General features: G+C 38.7%; 1 protein-coding gene across 1 annotated transcript in view; it reads left to right on the top strand.

The window, feature by feature from the left end:
• The first annotated feature begins 2,471 nt into the window (after positions 1-2,471).
• LOC6732377 (neural cell adhesion molecule 1) overlaps positions 2,472-20,893 on the top strand; it is a 64,950-nt gene continuing 46,528 nt past the window's right edge. The window contains exons 1-2 of the mRNA XM_016178257.2: positions 2,472-3,219; positions 11,273-11,738. Coding sequence (XP_016025029.1) covers positions 11,534-11,738 — 205 coding nt within the window. The 5' untranslated portion in view covers positions 2,472-3,219; positions 11,273-11,533. The remainder of the gene's footprint in view (positions 3,220-11,272; positions 11,739-20,893) is intronic.

Raw genomic sequence — 20,893 nt, 5'->3', positions numbered from 1 at the left:
AGCGGCGGAGGAGCAGGGATATGGAGCAGTTGGCAGAGGCAAATGCAATGGGAATCTGGGCGCAGGATACAAGAACACCGTGCAACCCAGCACCTTAGGATGCTTTTTGACTCTCAATTTTAATATAAACAAATTGCAAACGTTCATATTTATGACATTTTTTCCTCCAACTCTTTGGCATTTTCAGGGCTCCCTTTTTCTCTACTTGCCTTTAAAGAATTCGAAGTGAGAAATAAAGGTATTTTTTGGGTGGTTAGGTAATCGGATAAATGCTGAAACTGTAGTAACTGTATGTTTGAAAGTAACATACATAAATGAAGAAAGTCTGAGTATAGTTACTACTGATATTTTGTCTTTAAATCAAAGCAATGTCAAAATCTTTAGAGAGTTGCATGACATACTAAGCCGAATGTGAGCTTGACAATATATACTTTCTTGGTTTCGCTTTGTTTTCCGCCCAATTTGTGTTGCATACTTTGCCATACTGTTCTTCTTGCGCATGGAAGGAAATTCCATTAACAATACGCATCAATTTGCATCGATCATTGTGGGGCTAACAATACGTCCAATATGCCACACAGAAACAATGAGGGCAAAAATAAAATAAAATACAATCGAGTTGCATTCGTGGGAGAGTAAGATAAATTCTCTTGGCAGCTGTGCTAACGAGCAGCAGCCCCGGGGAAAGCATAAAATGGCGGAATGAAGGGGGTTTTCGGGGAGTTATGGGGTGGTTATAGGGGGGGGCGGGTTATAGACTTTTTGTCAAGGCAACAAGCAAACAAGTATTTGCTGAGTAATGCCAACGCTTTTATTTCACGCGAGCGGAAAACGCGAGGAGATTGAGATTCCTCTGCAACTTGGCCATGTCCTTTGCCTTTTGCTTAATACAAATGAAAATGGATGAGCTACTAAGCGTTGTCTTTGCTGCACTTGCAATTGTTGCATTCGAACGTTGCATTGCATTGCATTGACTGAACTGAACTGAATAAAATGAAATGAAAATGTTGCAACAAGCTAACACAACAACCAAGTCAACCCGCCTCTTCTTTAGGAATTTCCCACCCAAATTTTCCCACTGGGAATGCACTTTGTTTCTATGACACGCCGTTGTCCCCTGCCTCTCGATTCACTTTCTTGCTGCGCATGTGTTTTGTCTTTGTTTTTATGCCATTTATTTATTTAAGTCAATTTCGTAGAGTGTGTTTGAACATTTCGCTGCAATTCATTTTCGGGTTTTATTTTCTGTCTGCCTCCTTCGCTTGCCATTTTTTACGCGTCTTGTATGAGTTTGTACGTATCTTGACGACAATTTTTACTCTGAGTGATTGCAGTTAAAAGCGATGCGACGATGGTTGATAAAACTGGTGGAAGGAGCCATGGCGCAAGAGGATGAGGTAACTCTGAAGTTAATTAGCTGGTAGTCCCTAGTTTTGATTGGATTTGATCTGTAATTGGTGGCAGATGGAAAGGTAAAAAAAACAGAAAAAAAAATCAAAATCAAATCTCGCTTTTCCTTTCAGCTATATGACAGAGTTCAATTATTTAGTATTCGCTATGCTTTTTGATGGCTATTAATCCATGAAACATATTATGTTCAACTTTTTATTATTTAACCTTTCTGCCTAATTATAATTTCAGCATTATGTTAACTCGAAAACTTTTTCAAATTTCAAGAACGCAACATTTTACAAAATGTTACATACATTTACATAGTGGATGGAGTCCAAACTTAGCAAAGACATTGAACCACTTTTATACCAAAATTGAGGACAGTATAAGAGTTTTACTCTTTGCTTTAAGTTTGCTCTGAGATTATTCGTTTTGAAACTTTGAATTCAGCTAATGCATGAAAATCTCCTGTTTTCTTATCTCTAATTTCTAAATCTCACAATTACCGATCAAAATATAGGCGGCTGATAATAGAGACAATAGGTAATCTTATTAAAGATTAAATAACTTGCCTTTTTGCCAATTTTAGAAAAGGTTTTATTTAAAACTTACTAAAGTAAGTAAGTAATAAAGTAAATAAGGTGAACGGTAGATAAAAAAATAAATATTATTTCCTCAGCTTATGTTGGTGAAAATAATAAATAATTTATTAAGCTTGCTAACAAGTTATTTAGGTAACTATTTATGTGGGCCATATTTACAAAACGATATGAATTTACTTTTAAATGAGTTGAAAAAGATTAGCAAAAGCGTTTGATTGCATTTTTAATAATTTAATTTTGTTAACACAGAGAGCTGGCACTTCATTTCGCTCTCTTTACTCAGCTGCCTTGCGAGATGCTCGTGAGTTTCGCGCTCGTGTTATCCTTTGCTGCGCTCGGCTCTTATCCTGCAGCTCGGATCGGGCTCGTTTTCGGGGTTCGGCTGCCGAGAAGCGGAGCTTCGGGCGGCCGACTTCCGGCGGGGGACTGTGGGGTCTGTGGGGCTTGTGGGGCTTATGGGGCTTTGAGTTGGCCAGGCCGATTCAGTTGAAGCTCAGCCGTCGGACTGTTTTGAACGTGGTTTTGCAGGGATGCTGACGCTCGCTGCGGCAGCCATCAAATTAGCGAAGTTATCGGGTCTCGTCCTGCACACACACTTACACACCCACCCACAAGCGCAGAGAATCGGGTGCGCTGTTTCGCGAATAAATATAAATCTCGTACCGCCAGAAAGGACCAATTATCGAAATCAATAAGAGCTAATTAGAATATACCTGCGCCAATTTGGTTGGGGGTTTGAACTGCATTGAGGTTTGCGTGCTGTTGGTTTTCAGAATAATAAAGGCAAATAAAATCATGCGACTCACTCAGCGAGCAGCTGATATTGTTGCACACACACAAAAGGCTACACAACGGCTCCTCTTAGGCGATTTAATTGCCCCGTTCTCGTTTGGGGCATACATTAAAACCAGCAACTAAGTATTTGCAAGTGGCCCAGTGTCTTCGTTGTGTGTGTGTGTGTGTGTGCGTGTTGTTGTTGTTGTTCGTGTGGCCCGGTGTGTGTATTCTCGTTACCGTGTGTTTGTTTGTGTTTTGATGGTCACGTGGTCAGTTCAAAGTTGGCTTGGCCCACTGCCTTCTTGTGCGTGACAAAAGTCCAGCAACAGTAGCAACAATAATATTAGCAACAACAGCAGCAGCAGAAGCAACAGCAGCAGCAAACACAAATAGCAACAACTGCAATAAAGGATTATCCTGCGTGGGACAAATTTAAATTGCTCGCCAGGTAAGTTGGACGAGCTCACTTTTTGCTCTTTAAGAGTGACTTTTTGCCTAAAAGTTTACTAACTAAAGTTGAAATTGCCAACCGCCCTCGCAGTTGCTGCAGTTAGAGAAAAACGGCTCAGATAAATTAAGCTTACGGTAACTTTCAAGTAATTAATTAATTGAGTTTACCATGTTATAAAATTCTTTTTACATTCTTATTTCAAGTGGTACAAGCATAATTAAAGCAGAAATAATGGCTCGTTTTAAAATTGTTCGTCTGGTTGGACTGATATAGTTAACAGTGACTGTGAGAAAAGTAATCAAGTAAAATTAGGCTTTTTTTATTTTTATATATAATTTACATATTTAAAAAAAATGTTTGATTCGGTTTTTGTTACTGCAGACATGGCTGGGATTTTCTCAGTGTTGAAGCTGTGGAATTCGCGGTTTAAGCTCTTGTCTCGATGCGCCAGTTTTTCACTTTTGCCGCCCCTTCACTTTTCCCCCGTCGCTCGCAACTTATATTCCCCCGTGATACCCCTCTTTTCCTCTTTGCCGCTACGCCACTGGGTCGATTGCCGTAACTTAAAATGCGCCAACTGACTGCCAGAAAGTTGCCAAAAACTTTTTGCCTAAAGTTTATTTACTTGTTTTTTTTTCGTCTTGCTCATCTTTTTTATTTCCATTCCTTTGTCTAGCAATGCAAAATAAAGTAGTGGTATAAAATGGACAAAAAGACTTTTGAAAAGATAAGTAAATGCTTCTGATAATTTCTTGCAGAAGTAAAATATCAACACTTTTTACCAATATTTGAATTTTACTTCGCAGTATAATTTTAATGTAAATTTAATGTTGTTTTATTAAATAAAATAAGTTCATTTCTTATTTGGCTTTAAAGAAATAATTGTATGACTTCAAAAGTTGCAAGCCACACAACTTTCTTCTTATTAAACAGTGCTCGTTAAACATGAGTGTTACAATTAGGTCGAAATAATAAATAAATATTAATTTTAATTAGATATTTCATTATATTTTTTTTTGCACATAATGGAGCACTGCCAAGAAGAGCAGTCACTGTCCTGGCCCTAAAGTTGCACTTCCTCGAGTTCTGGCCAACTAAAGTTGTGAACAGCCCACCTGAAGAGGACCCAAATTTCATGCCTTTCGCCTGTTTATTAAATTTGCATGCCGTCTTTCATTAGAGAAAAGTGACAACGTCAGGAGTTTCCCTTCAACCTCCGCCAAGACGAAGTACTTGCTTACATTTGCTGCTTAGTTTCAGAGAAAATAAATAAATTAGTTCAGTAAATGGAAGTGAAAGAGTGAGAAATTACAAACTGCTGGCAAAGTTAATATTTAAGTCTTGCAGTGATTTTACGAATTTCCCTCTCATTTTTGGACAATTAAATTATGCAAATGAGCCACCAGCAGAGCCAATGCAAAGCGTCCAAATGGACACGCACGGCTACCCCGAAAACGGAGATAACGGTGAAGGGGTGTGCGTTATTTGACCGAAGCTCTGGTTGTCCTCTGCCACAGGCAGATACAAATGCCGAGATACAAATGTAGAGATACAAGTGCGTAGGCAGAATTTTTGATTGGCTGTGCTGGCGTACTGCTCCCCTTAAAACATTTTTGACAATTTCGAAAAGCTTAATGGCTAATTGAGCTGCCAAGGGAGGGGGAAATGGAAAAGCCTGCATTTGTTGGAGTACAAATTTATGGCGAAAAGTCAATTACGTGCAATGGGTCCAACGGAAATGGGAGAGGGGAAAAGATACACTTCCCAAAGGAATAAGCAGTTAGGGGTTAGTTTACGTGCATATATATATATATATGGCTTATCAGGAGTACGTATAACATTATCCACGAGTGTGTGCTTACTTCAAAAAGGCATTAAGCCGAAACGTATAAACAAAAGTTACGCACACCCAACCAACCTTCACCGTTGACGGGTTAATGTGATTTTAATGTACTTTTTACCCTTCCACTCCTTCAAACCCACCGCAGTTTTGCTTACAACTCAGTTAAAGTTTTATGCAATTTCATCATTCTTTTTTAATGCGTGCATTAAGAAAGTTTTTCTTTGCCTTCTGCACTAATGCAAATTGAAATGTAAATCTTCATTTGCTCTGAGTTTTGTTCTGTTAAATTTCGGTTTTTAAAGTAAGCAACATTTTTAAATTGAGCTATGGTACAAATGTCTTGAAAATTTGGTTTGTTCATTTCCTTTTTTTGGTATTAAAATAAAGATATTTTAGAATTAAGCCTCAAAATTAGTTAGACTAATTTAAATGATTGTATATGAGTTATTCGCAAATAGTATAACTAGCAAACCAGCAAATGTGAGGAAAATTTAATGAACAATCCCACAAATTCCACTTCGCTTAGTAAGAAGGATGAGAATGCTTTGCGTGCGGTTGCTTTTCACATAACAAAAGGTGCTATTGGGAAAATTTTCCACGCTTTTGAAATCAATCTTCCTAATGACAGACTATCCAAAAGGAAAACAGGAATATCAACTTGAATAAAAGGCAGCTGGTAGACACGTGCGTTTTCCGCCGAATTTCACGCTCAAGTATCTGGCACTTGTAACCGTAATCGATCTGAACAATAACAGAATGAAACGGCATAAAAAAATGGATATTAACAAACAGCAAACAAACCTGGCGTGCCACGAAATTGCGCCCAAAAGAAGCAAACAGATGTCTGAGGTTTTCCGACTTTGGCGGACGGGTAAAAGTGCTGTGTCTGCGATGATTCCAAAACAATTTTCACCTTTTGCCGGAGATGTTTGAGTAGGTAGCACAGTCCTTTGGGAGTTTGGTTAAGTTCCTGGAAAAGAAAATGCAATTGGAGTCGCTCAGAGCAATTGGATAGGCTGCCATTTCTGAGAAGTCTGGCATTGCTTAAATTGATTGATTTGTGCCAAAAATAATACGCTTAAAAGGTGTTTTAAATTCGGGAGATACATTTTTTATTTCTTCACCAAAATATAATTTTTAATAAGTTACATTTACTTCTTGTAGGATTTTTCCAAAGTGCCTAAAAGGTTTTTACAATTATAGTCCAGTTTCGATATAATGTTTAATGTTTTACTTCAATTCTAAGTTTATTATGATCAAGGTATAAATATGCATAATTAAACCATTATTGTAAATTGCTAGACATCGTAAAATTTTAATAAATGTCCGCAATTAATCATAGAAATTTCGCTTCAAGTATAATTTAAGCAGTCAAATTTCCTACACCCAAGTTTGCCATTAAACGTGGGTCGAATATTCCCCATTTCGGCCTTTACTGCTTTGACTTGCTCATTGCATTTATATTGTATATTCAATGATGAGTATGTTATTTTACCGAAATGAAACATTATTTTGCGCAATATTTTTGCCTTTTACGATGCCAATGTCCGCCTTTAGCCAAGAGGGAATTCTTTGAGGGGGCTCAGTGCGACTTCCATTTTCGGCATATAACTATATGGACTTCTACGAGCTGAGTCTGAAACTCATCTTGCTCGTCTTGTGGCTTATTTGCAAGTTTGATGGATTTTTATCCCTTTTGGCCGCACTTCCGTGTGGGCCTGCCTCACTTTTATTATTCGTTACCTTCGTCCTTAACCTTATGCTGTACCATTTTCTGGGGTTTTCTTTGAATGTGGATCGTGTTCGTTTTGCTTGTATATTTTCTTGGGTTGTTGCTGCTTTTGGTGCAATTTTATTATGCCACCACAGACACACACGCATTTTTATTTATTGTGTTTTTCCTTTTTCCCGCCCGCCTGGCATTTATTTATACTGGTTACATATTCCGTCTCTTTCTCAGTCTCTTACTGTTTTTTATTTTATTCTTTTTTTCCTGCATCGTTGTCGGCGAATTTATAAATATAAATGAGTTTTGCTCGATGAAGGTTAAATTGAAATTTACTTCGGTTTACTTTTACAAGGGGATTGGGGAGGGATATGCTGCTCTGTGAGCCAGGAATAAGTTGTTTAGGTTGATTGGTGGGCCTTACATGATGGAAAACCCGGTGAAAAGTTGTTTAGAACTCTGCATTTCCGCTCATTCGTTAGGCTTCCGTTTCCCCTTCTTCTTCACCATTTCCATTCCCGTTCACGTTTACATACATATATGTGCGTTTCCCATTTTAATTTTCCTAAGCAAACCGCCGGATATCTCTTTCCTTATCCCTTATTCAACCGCCTTTTTTCGGGTGTGAAAACTTTATTTGTCTGGCTGGCTTTTGTTTGGCCTTATCATTTGTCAAAAAAAAAAAAACTTCCCCAAATTGAATATTTGCATAAGTTTATCGAAACAGCCATGGAGAGGGTGATATTTGAAAAGGGGAAGGAAAACATAGAAGGAGTCTTCCCTGGCTTAATTCTGGCTTTTTGTCCCTCTTTTGAGGCATCTGTTTGATTTGTATATCGAAGGCTCTTCCTTGGCTAAATCCATTTCATGATTTTTCGGCTTTCGGAAATTTTGTATTTTTTATTTAATATAAGTTCAAGGATAAGAATTTAGCTGTAAAGTAGGTCCCTTAAATATTATAACTTATTAAGGTTTCGTTCTTTTTATCTCAGCTCATGAACTTAACTGTTCGTGAAATAAGTTTTGTTAGAATAATCAATTCCCCCCTACAAGCGTGGTAATACAGAAAAACGTTGCTAACATTTATCGTTAACTCAGCCATCAAAGTTAATCGAACTAGGCCACAACATCGAAAACAATTTGACGCCGTCTGGCTGACCGCAAGTACATATAAACCATAAATATTTATACATAAATGTGCGACTGTGCGTGGAAGTACAACATGAGAAGATATTTCCATTGCAAGGACATAAATTTCAACGGTTGCTGAGGCATAAAGCCAGTGGCTTAAGTGTTGGCCATGTGTCAACCAAGGCTTGTCTTTACATATATGGCTATAGATTTATTTCTATAGATGTACTTTTATCCGGAAGCATTAATCTCAACGGCACTAAAAATCAGATATGGTACAATCGTATCGTTCGCGCCTCCATTAATGTCGTAATATGAAAGCAATTTCTTAAATTTTTCGCATGTTAAACGTTTTCGCCATTAATAACTTTTTGGCCAATGTTGGGGGAGGAATAAAGCAGAAAATAGAGAAAAAACTCTGTGCATGTTCCGAATGATCGCTTCAATAACCACAAAGGCCATAAGAAACAGGCGAAACAGGCTGAATCCTGTGGATGGGTATATGAATGGGGAGGGATGTGGAAGGAAGTGGATGAATGAATAACTGAATGAGTGACTGGCGTTCGGAATGAGGTACCAAGTGCATGGCAGATTGAAGTGACGGACTAGCCAGAGTCCGTCCGAGATAAAGGCACTACGGAATTGTTTGTTCTCCATGGCCCTTTGCACATGATAAAAATTTATTTAGACCAAATAGAAAAGAATGAGGCTGGCGGGAATAATAAACTACAACAGGCATTCGAGACCGACACAAAGTGAGAGGGCAACCGAGGGTCAGGAAGTGGCAGGCAGCCATTGACAGAAGGTTGGGGAGAAAGTGCCACAACTATTGTATTTTGTCTAGATGGTCTGAGTATATGAGTCCTTGCTTTGGCTCCACCAGATCCTTGCCCCGGGCACTTCAGTTGCCCACTTCTCCAGTCTGTCAGCCACTGAATAGAAACAGCGACAGGCCACTGACGACGACTGCATGCAATAAAATGTGTCTATCAAATGTATCTCTTTATTCTAACTCCAACGTTACGTATGCTTAATGCCCTCTTCTCGGTAACTAGCTGACTTCGCTTAGGCCGTAGCTTTACTTGTTAAAGGAACATTCTGCTGGAAATTTATATATTAAAAGTGCCAATTGAAAAATTCTAAAATAACTTCACATGTAAGGATAAAATAAATGTAAGCTACTTTTGACTTGTTCAAAATGCCTATTCAAGGAATTAATAATCTGGTTTCTAAAAGATTTAATTTGATAGAATACAATTTTTCTACAGCTGCTTTTTTAATTATGTGGAATATGGAATTATACGGAAATTTCCATTAAGACGCAGCAAGGGAATTCCATATTCGGACTATCTGCCCACATTGTGCAATGTTTTTTGTTTTTTTTTTCGGTTTTCTCTGGGCTGCCCCTGGACCCGGAACCTGCCCCTCTATGTTTGTCTATTGGTTGGATGGCTCTGTTGCTGGTCGCTAGCTCGGCCGGCCAACGTTTCCGTTTCCGCTCACTGTACGCCATGTTGATTTTGCCATTTTCCATTGTTGTTTTTGTTGCTTGTTTTGGACTGTATGTGCGCGTCCTTTGTGTGGGTTAATGTGCGCACTCGACTGTGCGCAAATTGCTCAAGTGTAGTTCAAGTTGAGCCTCCCTCTCTCCGCTTGCACTCCCCTCACAGTTTATATATTTGCAGCCATTTTTTCTGACGAGTAAAATATAAGCAAATTTTTTTTATAATTGCCAGTCGGACCATTAGTTTTATCATTATTATTTTCCTGCTAAGGGCGGTGCAGTTCTTTTGTTAATATTATTATTATATTGCCTCACATTGGCACCTTTCCGGCGGTTTCCTCTTGTCGCTTATCTCTTGCTCATAATTTTGGTCGCTTATTGCGCTGTCTTACATTCTTATCATTATTAAAGGCAGGTTCCACCCTCCATTGCCAAGTTGACGACACTCAACGGACACGTTGACAAAATGACAATGGTATAAATGGGAGGAGAGGCAGGATACCAAGTGTGGGATTCCTTGGCACGGAAAACTTGAAAAATTTCGACCCATCTTTGGGTTGATATTTTCCCACCGCTTTCTAGCCTATTGATTTGCCTTTTTTTTTTGTTTTGCTCTATGGCATCCCAGGGCTAACATCTTTTCCATCATCATCCATTTTTGTGCCTTCTCTGGCTACCTTTTGTGTCTGTTTATTGGCGCTACCTTTTCCTCCTTTGTCAGCATTTCGTTCCCCTGCTCACCTCTGGGTTGCTTCCATACCCCTTGCTTTATATGTATATTTGCAAATCATTATTATTTGCTGGGGACATCTTACCCGAAAGAGAGATACATGGGATGACTTTTTTGTTCTCCAGTTGTGTGCCAATTTAAGAACCTTTTATTTTATGTCAGTTATTTTGTTTTTCAAGGTAAAATACCATATTTCTTGTCCTTTGTTGAATATTGCTTATGGCGAATTTTATCTTTCGCTGCCAATCTAAGGATGGTTAGAGGGCAAGTCTAGGGGTTCGGATGAGTTGGGGTTTGATGAACGGAAATGGAAACTTTTTTGTTTGGCTCAGTACCTTATCTTTAACTTCAGCAAACTGTACTGTTTATTTATTTTATGAAAAAAAGAGAAACATAAGTATGGTATTTTTACTTCGGAAGCATTTTAAATTTTTTTGCATATTAAACGTGGATTTTACAAAAACCTAAACTAAATAAAAGAGAGTTTTTAAATTTGTCTGAGCTTAAAAGATAGTTTTCCTTTATATATCTAGTAATTTTATTACATATATTAATTGAACGTCATTATTTAAGGGCACATTAAAATCTGTTACAAGGTGTAAACCTAAAAAAAAGCAAAGTTACTTTATTACGTAAGCCACCAGTTTCGCCAACAAAATTAAAAGTTTAGGGCTCGTAATATTTTATTATTCCACTCTAACCTCTCGCTTCAATAATTACTCTCTTTACATTCCATGACTAATGTTGTCAAACCACCTTTTGATTCACCTCCACAAGCGGCCAAACTTTCCGGCAAGGTGACGAACTTGCTCATCTCTCTTTGAGAAACTTTCTTGGCCGAAATTGAGTTTTTCCCCACCCTGTGAACATGAACATCTGTGTGAGGTCTTAACGGGGCGCGTCGCCTTACAACTCGATAATTGCGGCTTCAACTTGACTTTAACAAAAAAACATATATATATATACATATATATATATATAAAATGGGAGTGGAATAAAAAAGCAAGGAAACTTGTTCAACTTTTTAACTAGCCTCCAAACTAAAAACTTTTCAATACTCAAGCCAATGGAACCAATGGATTCACCCCATCCTCTTGATTTTTTTCTCAATTGCAGCTGCTGCCACCGAGAAAAGCAGAGACAGGAGAAAATCGAAAATGTGCTTCCATTAGAAGGACGGACGGAAAACTGAAACTGGTGAAGTCGGCGAGAAGAAAGAAAAACTGCAGCGCCAAATCTGCAAACCAAATCCAACTTAAGTCACATCAAATTAAAATCAACAACCGGGCGAAGGTTGAACGAAGAACGAAGATCCAAAAGGAAAATTATAAGAAAAATATATATATAAAGACAGAGAAGGCGGGAGAAGGGGGGAAAATGAAGTGCAATAAAAGTCAAATGGCCACGTTAACAATGTGGAAAATTTTTATGGTCCTGCTTCTGGCCATGGCACTGCTAATGCCGGTCACATTAGCGCGCCTGCATTCCACTTCCGGCGTAGGAATGTCCGGCGGAGGCAGCAGCATGGGTCCTGGCGGAGGAGGATCCGGCAGCGGAGGCATATCCTCGAAGGATTCACACGGTAAGTCCACCTCTATCCCTCTTAGTTATTACACTTTCCTTTTTTTTTTTTTTTTGATTATTTTAAATGGCCGTGGCTGCTGGCTGCAGGTTCCAAGCCAAGTCCCATAAATAAATTTAAATATTTAACTAACCGGCATTCGGACTACGAACCACTCGCGACTCCTCTGGTATTGCCAAAAAGTAAAGCAAGGAGTTGAACTCTGGGAAAGATGGGAGCTTGGTGGTGAAACTTTAACACCTCGTTGCAACTGGAGGCACGTTGTCCTGGCACGTGTCCTGGCATTTATGATTTCATTTCGCTCCGTTGTAAGTTTTGCCCCGAGTGCAGCTGCAAGTTCCACAGTACGAGTAGCTTCTCGTTTGGTTGCCTCTCTAAACTGTCCATTAGCACCCAAGCAAATGCTTATAGAATTTTGAACAGGATGGGGCAGCAAAATAGGTAAAAACCCAGATGAAGGTGGCAGCGCAAAAAAACACGTACTTTTAAAGTAATGCGATCTAAGCTAATGTAAAGCGATGCTGGAAGTTTGGACATATTTGATTTATATTTGACAAAGTTGTTAGGGGGCTGAATAATGGAAATGGCTAAGATTTTTAATGAATAATAGGCAGCTTCTGGATTTACAAGCGTATTAATAATATATTTCTGGAGCTTTTTTACATGTGCCAGTGATGTCATAAAAACCATGAAGGAGTGCAAAAAAGGCCACAAATCAAAGCCATGCTAACTTGCGCAGTTGATTGAAAACTTTATTCCCAAGATTTTTGCACTTGTCACACGCGCTCTGTTCTTCACTGCGGTGAATGCCAAGCTAAGCTCCCTCCATGGAGAGTTCTTCGTAAAGTCTTGGGCCGGCATGGAAAAAAACAACAGCTTTTAGGTGTTTTGAGGTCCGAAGAGCTATTTGACAAAACTGCCAGACCAAAAGCTGAGGCTATTTATTATGCCCACAGGATGTAGGAACACACACGCACCCAGAACAGTAGCAAGGTGAACTGTGTAAATCATTTCCACTTTATGCGCTCTCTAAGCCAGACAGTGTCAACAAACTGTGGAAAAAAGGCAGTGAAGCTGGGAAAGGGATAAGATACCTGTGTTGGCCATGGAGCTGGAGCCGAAGGGAACAAGCATTATGGAGCATTAAAAAGTACAGGACCAAGGGCAAGGACCGAGAGGGAGCGAGCAATCTCTTGGCAGTCAAAAAGTTTGGCCGTTTAGAAAAGTGTCAAGCATTTTATCACTCGGAACCTACCACCCGAAAGTAGCCAACAACAACAGAGACCATAATAAATCTTTAAGGAGTTGCCTGGGAAATCCTTCGCCTGCTACAACTCCTTTCGTCTCCATCTCCACCTCCTGCTAATGCATTCTCGCTAAACAGGCGGCCAAAAGTATGCAACAAACTGGGGAAACTCGACTGACACACTGACTAACTGACGAATGTCCTTTCTGCTGACTCCGAGCCAACGATTTTCAAAAAGTTGTCAACGCGCCGAGTTGCAGCAGTTACCAAATGCTTCGGGGACTGGGAAAAGAATGTGTACTACGGGGCCAGTCATCACATCACCTTCGCCGTATTTTCGGGCGGTAAACTTTTGTGGCACGTTTTGGTCGCTCAAAAAAAAAAATAAAACAGAAAGAAATAGAAAACTTTAGCAAAAACAAACAAGCAAAGGATCTGACGATTGACGCTTTTTGCCGAAATTGTATCCTCGAAACGATGAAGGATTAACCCCTCATACGTCGTCCAAGCAAGCCAACCGCTAAAATTGCTTTGTGTGGCTGGAAATTGAGTTGGTTTTTTATAGTTGACTTCAACATGTTGCATTTTCACAATGCAGCTTAGGAGTTTTAGTGGCCGCTGACAAGTTTTATGATTTTTCAACCAACCATCTTGATAAGTAGCAATGTTCTCACCTTTTCAGAGCTCAGTTTTATTGATTCAGTTCTGTATACGAACGTAAAGAAGAGAGGTTTTGGTTTGAAAGGTTAAAGTTTTAAATCATTTATATGAAACTTGATTCTATATTTACCCCCTAAGGGTAGCAAAACTAAAACATTTCCAGGTATTTGATCCAGCAACCACAAATTAGGCTCTATAAAAATACTTTTGCCAATCAAATTGTTTGAGTTTAAGTGAGTGACAAACCCGTTGAGGGGAAGTTGTAAAGTTCACAGTGCAGGGGGCAACTTCAAGGGATGAATTGACAGCAGGTTGACAGGTGCTCACAGGAGAACAGATGGGATTGAAGCACGCCCACGAATCTGTGGCTTTAATTAATTAAGAAATAGGGGGGTGAACTCTCTATATTTGTCACTTTTAATATGGGGGCGGCGTAAATATTTAACAAGGGATTTATTTACCTTTTTGTATATTCGCAGACGCTATATTGATTTCAGTCAGAAGATGGTAACTCAGAAAAGCAGACATTTGCGACCTTTATATGGTACATATACATATGTATATAGTTTTGATTCTAAGTTCTATAGTTAGTTGATTCTAAATAAAAATGGTTTGGTTGAAAAATAAAATTTCGGAATTAATATGATTAATATTGAAATATTTTATCGTATAGCTGACATAGAAAAATGCTTAAAAATTTTAAATAATAATTGAAACGAAAGCTTTCATCCGTAGCTAGCTATCTTTTTGGTGAAATATATAATTACTTCAAGGGCATTTAAGCTTCAGCTTGCTATTTTCAGCTTCCTTTCTTGCTGTAAGTGAAATTCAAAGATCTTCAAAAGATTCCAAAACAAAGTACACTTTTGTTACCCTTTTATGTGAATATTTCTCTTCGCTTTGGTGAAACTAATATGGTGGTTTGATGGGGGAAGGACTCGCTGCATTTTTGGCTCCTTTGTGAATTTTGTCGCGCAATTTTCGCCAAACATCAAAATGCAGCAGCAGTAAAGGCAAAAAATTCAAAGCATGCGCAACAAAAGCTTTTAAAACAAAGGCTTGCCCAAAATTTCAAAAAAAAAAAAAAAAAATGTTAAAAGCATTTTGTGCGACAAAGGCGTAGAACGAAGGGGCGTGGCAGAAAGGCTAGACGAAAGATCACAAAAGCTTTGATACATGAAAAGTATAAACCGTACATTCTTTTTGCACCTGCTCTAGACACGGTTAAAAGGAAATTTCTGGCCAAAAGCGCGGAGAAAATGAAAGTTTACATGTCCTACCAAGGCGTCTTTTTGGTTGTATTTGTGTGTCTTAGTTCGTCCAAAAATGTACTACGACAATTTCAAAAGAGTCGCCTTGGAAAAGGGTTTACGAAAGACGAAAGGGGGGAAAGGTAATAGAAAGCTGGCTGGTGAATGGCGCATGAAACCAACTTTTGGTTCCGTTGCCTGGCCGCCAGTTCTCGCATTTTTGTGACTTTCATTTGCCATAAATTATTTTACGGTGTTATTACATAATACATAGAAAATGAGAAAAGGCATGTTGGCCAAAACGGGCTGCTGCGTTGGTAGAGCAACAAGCCAAATGAAAAATATCGCATTTTTAGAGGTTTTGGCCAAATTTATATATTTAAGGTTGCCACACTTTAATAAACTGCTGGGAAGAGTAAGGAAATCTTAAACTTTTAAGATTATGTAATTTAATATAACGTGAACAATTTTAATGCTTAATTTTTGTTTTGATTATTGTGAAGACTTGAATAAAATAATGCGTAGTACATCAATTTAAAGTAATTAGGTCCTACCGTTTATAATTAATTGAAAAAATAATATGAGTGCTTAAGAATATAGCTATTCCCGTTTACGATTTCAATCGTAATTTATTTGAAATCTAAATCAATTACTGTTTTCCAAGAAATTCAATCAATGCCCACCTGAGCCAAGAAACATTTACGTTCAGGAGTTGATTCCATTGATGAATAAATAAAAACACGTTGAATTCTCATCTAGGCGAGGCAATTTAAAAATAGGACAAACACTGTTACCCTATTTAAGGGTTCAGCAATAGGTAATTTACCCTCAAATTGAGTACCTGGAAGTCCATACGAACAACCCCTTTAGTTTGTTGCTACTCTTGATGATGATGTATTCGTGCTTGAAGAACTATATAATGGATATCGTGTTTTATAATTAATATTTATGGCCAGCAAACATACGACGAAGTGGAGGGATAGGGAGATCAGGCTGGAAATAAAACAATATAAATGTGAGAAGCACAAATAAATGTATATAGCGAGTCAATGTACTTGACTTGACCATACCTACTGTGTAGAATTGCAGATGGGGTACTCCGCCTCATTTCGTGTTGGTTAGTGATTATGTAATAATTAACTGTACATTAACTATTTGTAACCATGAAATTCCGCAGGCAAGTAGCACCCAACTTTGCCGAGCTATCTGCATAATAAAGGATTTAGGTTCGTGTTTTGACTTTAACACGATATGAAAGCCAAATCTCAATGTATTTAACATATTTACAACGACTAGCTAATGCGCTGCATGTACAGTTTATTTCAGATTTTCTTCATATATAGTATTAGAACATAACTTGTTGAGTATGTTTTTATTCACCTTGTTAGATAGCTAGAAAATATTGCGAGTAAGTAGGTAACCGACCCGCTTTGAGAGTTCCACCTAAAAGAAGCCTCAACTTGTGTTAGAAAGTCATATAACTAGCTTTTAGGGTATTTTAATGGCCTTAAGAAAATATTTATATTTAATTTTTAGTGCACTTTTTACGTGAAATTTAACACCAATATAAAAGGCCAAACAGCTGGGGCCGAGCAAAAAAACTCGTTTGGACATTTGGAAGCACACGCTGCGTATACGTAATGGCAATTGAAACCCCGTCTGTTCGAGGTGCGCTAGTGTGAGGTGGGGGAAAACTATAACAACAAATCTTATTTATGTCTTTTTGTGCGATTTTTATGAGCTGATTTTTGATACCAGCTGAATTTTGGCGGGTTCACTTTTGTCGAATTACTGGAATCGAGCAAGAATAGTTTAAATAAATGGCACTCCAAAAAAATGCTCGCTATAAAATACAAATGCTAGTGCGGAGGCGGGGGAATTTGTTGCAAATGCGTTGGTCATGCTCAGCCACTCCACCATTTCAACATCGTGCTTGGGGAAACGAGTCTTCTGTAATCTAATTTAAGCTGCCATTAGTGTTTAACACTGGCGTGGCCGACGAGCTTCTCCCAACGAATTGCCTCTTCATCAATCAAAGGCTATGAACTCCGGCGGAAAGGGTAAAAAGTTGGGGTGCCTGTGTGCGTGTGCTAGCTGCGTAATTTAAGTTGTGAACTCGGGCAAAACACGCGCCGGGAGCCTCAAAAATATGCTTTGAATGTGCCCCACAAACATTCACTTGCGGCATGTGTTTCTAATGGCTCATTGGATTTTTATTCGGAGGGGAAACAGGAAATGCCAGCAAAGCTTTTGCTCGAGCAATGTTTGTTCGCCTAAATTCCCAAGCTCTGATTCGTAGGAGGGTTATGAGATCAAAGAAAGCATACGAAAATAGTTCACTGGAACTAAATACATATTGCATTGAAAGTGTTTCTGCTTTCCAATTCTTGGGAAAATGATTGGAGCTATTATCAAAGCAGGCTATCTCCGAGTGCTTGCCTTCACGAAATCGATTAAACTGTCAAAGGTCCAAAGACTGTTTCTTCGCCAAAGTTTCATTAGGTGTAAGCCGCGTTAAAAGTTTGTTTAGAAGGCCAAGAGACAGGGCGAAAAAGGGGCTTACACATTTGCATACTCTGTAGTAATTGATTCCTAAACTTGACACCTTCGCCTTCGGTTAAGCAGCTTAGTCGCAGAGTCAAGAGTTTGCGACCCCTTGTCTGATTGGCCACCCTTTTTCGCCGACCTTTTATTGATGAGCCTAATTTTCAGAATAACAATATTCCCTTGCCATAAGGTAATGCTATCTGGCTCATTAAAAGATTTAGCAGAACGAGCTTCTAGCATTTGATTAGCCTCCTTGTTGTGGCCATTTAAATGCCATTCCGTCTGGCTCTCTCATCTTGCTTCGTTGCAATTAGATTTAAGTGCGGCTGGCTGGGTGGTAAATATGAACAGCAAAATGCTTTTAATTTATTGCGACACTAATATACATTAATGTCTTGGGCCAACTGCTAAAGGACACCCCGAGTGACACGGCCTGGGGTCACCGATTCTCTAGTTGTCCAACCAAGCCCGAAAATGCCAGTAGCTGAAGTGAAGGAGACCGAGTCGTTTGCAGACACAGTCGTAGACACAATTAAAAGTCCATGGCCCAGAGAAATGTTAATGACAACAGACTGCCACAGAGTGGACTAGCAAGAAGTTTAGTATAAGCCTCAGTCGGCGACTCTGACCCTCCCATTTTCGCTTGTCCCTCCCTCGCGGTTCCTACGGAGCCTGCACAAATTTCCCGAAACTACCGTAATTTGCATATTTTAAGTTGACTTTTATTGCATTAAAAATGGTAGTGGCTTTGGCCATTGCGACCTCAGACCTCAGGGTGTTGGTCTTAACCGAAAAACCCATCCACAGTGGTTCAGAGTTGGTGAAAACTAGACGTTATATAACTCAATATCTCTAGGGGGAGGTGGAGTGAAGGCTAGTAACTCCTGTTTCGTGGTTATTTCATATGAGTTAACTGACAGAAAAATCGCTTATTTAAAATGCTTGAAGAATTTAATATCATTAAATAACACACATATTAAATTGCATTTAACTGATGACCCTTAACCTTTACCCAATGTTCTCGTCCGTTTTTGCCTTGACTGCTATTTCCCCTTCAGCATTTTGCTACCACTTGCTATTCTTTCCACACTGGCTGACCCTGTGGAAAACTTGTAAGAGACAGATTGCAAAAATACAATTAAAATGTTTTAGCGAAAATTAACTGCAGTTTAAATAAAATGCTACGTTGGCCAGTAAACTACGCAAACCAAACGGCTATGGCTGTTGATGATGACGAGACTGTGTACTTTAGCGATGTTTTCCTTTGGTGGTTTTAGTGGTTTACGGTTTTACGTTAAGTATACGCACCGAGTGCATAGTCAAGTTGAGCTCACCTGCCCAAAGGGCTGAAAGATGTTTGCCCTGCCCTAGGTGTCATGCTTGGTATGGCTTGGAGGGGATTTTGCAATTTGTTGGACTTCTTCTCGGTCGTCGCCAACATCGTCGTCATCATCATTATCATCAACAGCTGCTTGTCTACTTGCTTGTATTTTGTTGCTGTTTTGCGGCTGGCCTAGAAAGTTAATTGAAAAAAAAAAACCGAACAAAATACACCGTAGGAGAGCCAGCCAAGCGGATGCCTGTGTGAAAAAAGGTTTAATTTAAATAAACTGCAGAGTGGGCCGGCTCTATGAGGTTGTTGTGGTTATGGGCCAGTCCAGGTGTTTCCGACCTGCTGTGGCTTAGCCGTGCAACCAAAGACGTTTAGACGTTTTTAGTGCCACCTCCAAGGAAACTTGAAATTGCCAAGGTAGCCTGAGGGATTATAGTGGTGGCCATCGAAGGCAATTCAGCGAAAGACTTGGGATTAAATATAAATTGATGAATGAGTGGTTGTTTCTGAAAAAGTTATCTAACCTACTTTACGTTGTTAAATAAAAAGCCGAAACTTAAACAAATTATTTCCAAAGTTTTGGCCACTTACATTTCACTAGTGTGACCTACATTTATTTTGAAGTCTTTGATTGAAATTTCAAAAAGCCATCATCTTTTGTTTTACCACTTGAAAACAAATGCTTTGATTTTTGGCAAAATGCAATTCGTAATGGAATTAAGAATTTATCAATTCTTTTCTGTTTATTTGAATCAAAACTATTTTCCTATCTTTGCTTTGTGCTCACTTAGTCTATCAAATATTACTGACAATGCCTTCCCCAGATTTATTGTTTCGAATCCCAAAGCGGCTTTCAAAGTCCAATTAAACTTTAAAAGTCATTGCCAGGCACGGCGTCTCTTTCCTCTGTGTTTCCCTTTTTGTACGTGATGTATGCGCAATTTAATTTTTAATTGCCCAAAAAACGTGCATATACACACAACACTTTACGTATTCTGTGGAAATTATCGCACTGCGCCAAATCTACAAACAAAAAATAGGAACTCAAGGCCCCACACGTCTATAACCTTGAACCTTAGTCGGAAAAACAAGGAGAATAAGTCGGAAAAGTTGGAGAAGAAGGAGCAGAGAAATGAACAAGAGCCTTTGGCCTTTGTCGTAACTTAATACAAGGACATTGTCTCCGTCTCTTTTTTTGTCGCTGCTGATGTCGCCTGTTGGCGCCTAAACGTTGGTAATGTATAAATACATACTCTACTAAATAGAGCGGGTTGTGCAACTTTTATCCTTTTTGGCCTTAAAATATGTAATATATGATTTTTTTTCTAATAGTTGTTTACTCTTTAGCTAATTTTCTGTTCGTACTCTATGTGTTTTTCTTTATTTATGAATATAAATTTGAATAAAACCTTAAAATGGCAGAGTTCTGACTAACTTGGCTGGAGTCTTATAACACTCTATATATATATTAGAGCATTCCAAGTTGTTCTTCCTCCTTCAGCACTTTGCCTCGTGTCCTTTTGGCCAACGTTTAAATTGCGCTTTGCACTAATAAGCAAAAGTGTCTAACGTAGCGTAACTAAATGCGAAAGGCAAACATTTCATTAACAAACACGCACCAAAAGGATGGCAGGTCCTGGGGGTGTATTGGGCGTATAAGGATAGGTTGACAGTTATGTGTGCTTTGTATATATTTATACCATCTCTGCCTCTGTCTTGGTGCTTGGCTTTAGCCAAAAAGGGCTGCCATTTAGCCAGGCTCGCACACATGTTCACACACCCGCACACAAATCCTTTGTGCCTTTTGCTATTTTTGTAGAACTTGTGTGTCTGTCTAAGGGTGTGTTTTCAAATTTCATAATATCTTTCATTTCATTCTTTTTGGCTTTACTTTATTTTAAGCTCTTTGCTTGATTAGAAGGTGTTGGCGTAAATGTCCTTTGTCGCTAGGTTTTTGCCGTTGTGTACACTTACAAAAACACCAGTGACTAAGTAAAATATGTTTTAATTCAACATTTAATATAATCAAATGTTGAATGATCTGTATACTAATTTGAGGTTGATTCTTTTTATTTATTAAATTATTTGATATGTAGTTTTCGTTGAATTATGCATTTAT

The sequence above is a fragment of the Drosophila simulans genome, chromosome 2L, assembly GCF_016746395.2.
Source record: "Drosophila simulans strain w501 chromosome 2L, Prin_Dsim_3.1, whole genome shotgun sequence".
In the NCBI taxonomy this organism is placed as follows: Eukaryota; Metazoa; Arthropoda; class Insecta; order Diptera; family Drosophilidae; genus Drosophila; species Drosophila simulans.
This window is presented reverse-complemented; position numbering and strand designations above follow the sequence as displayed.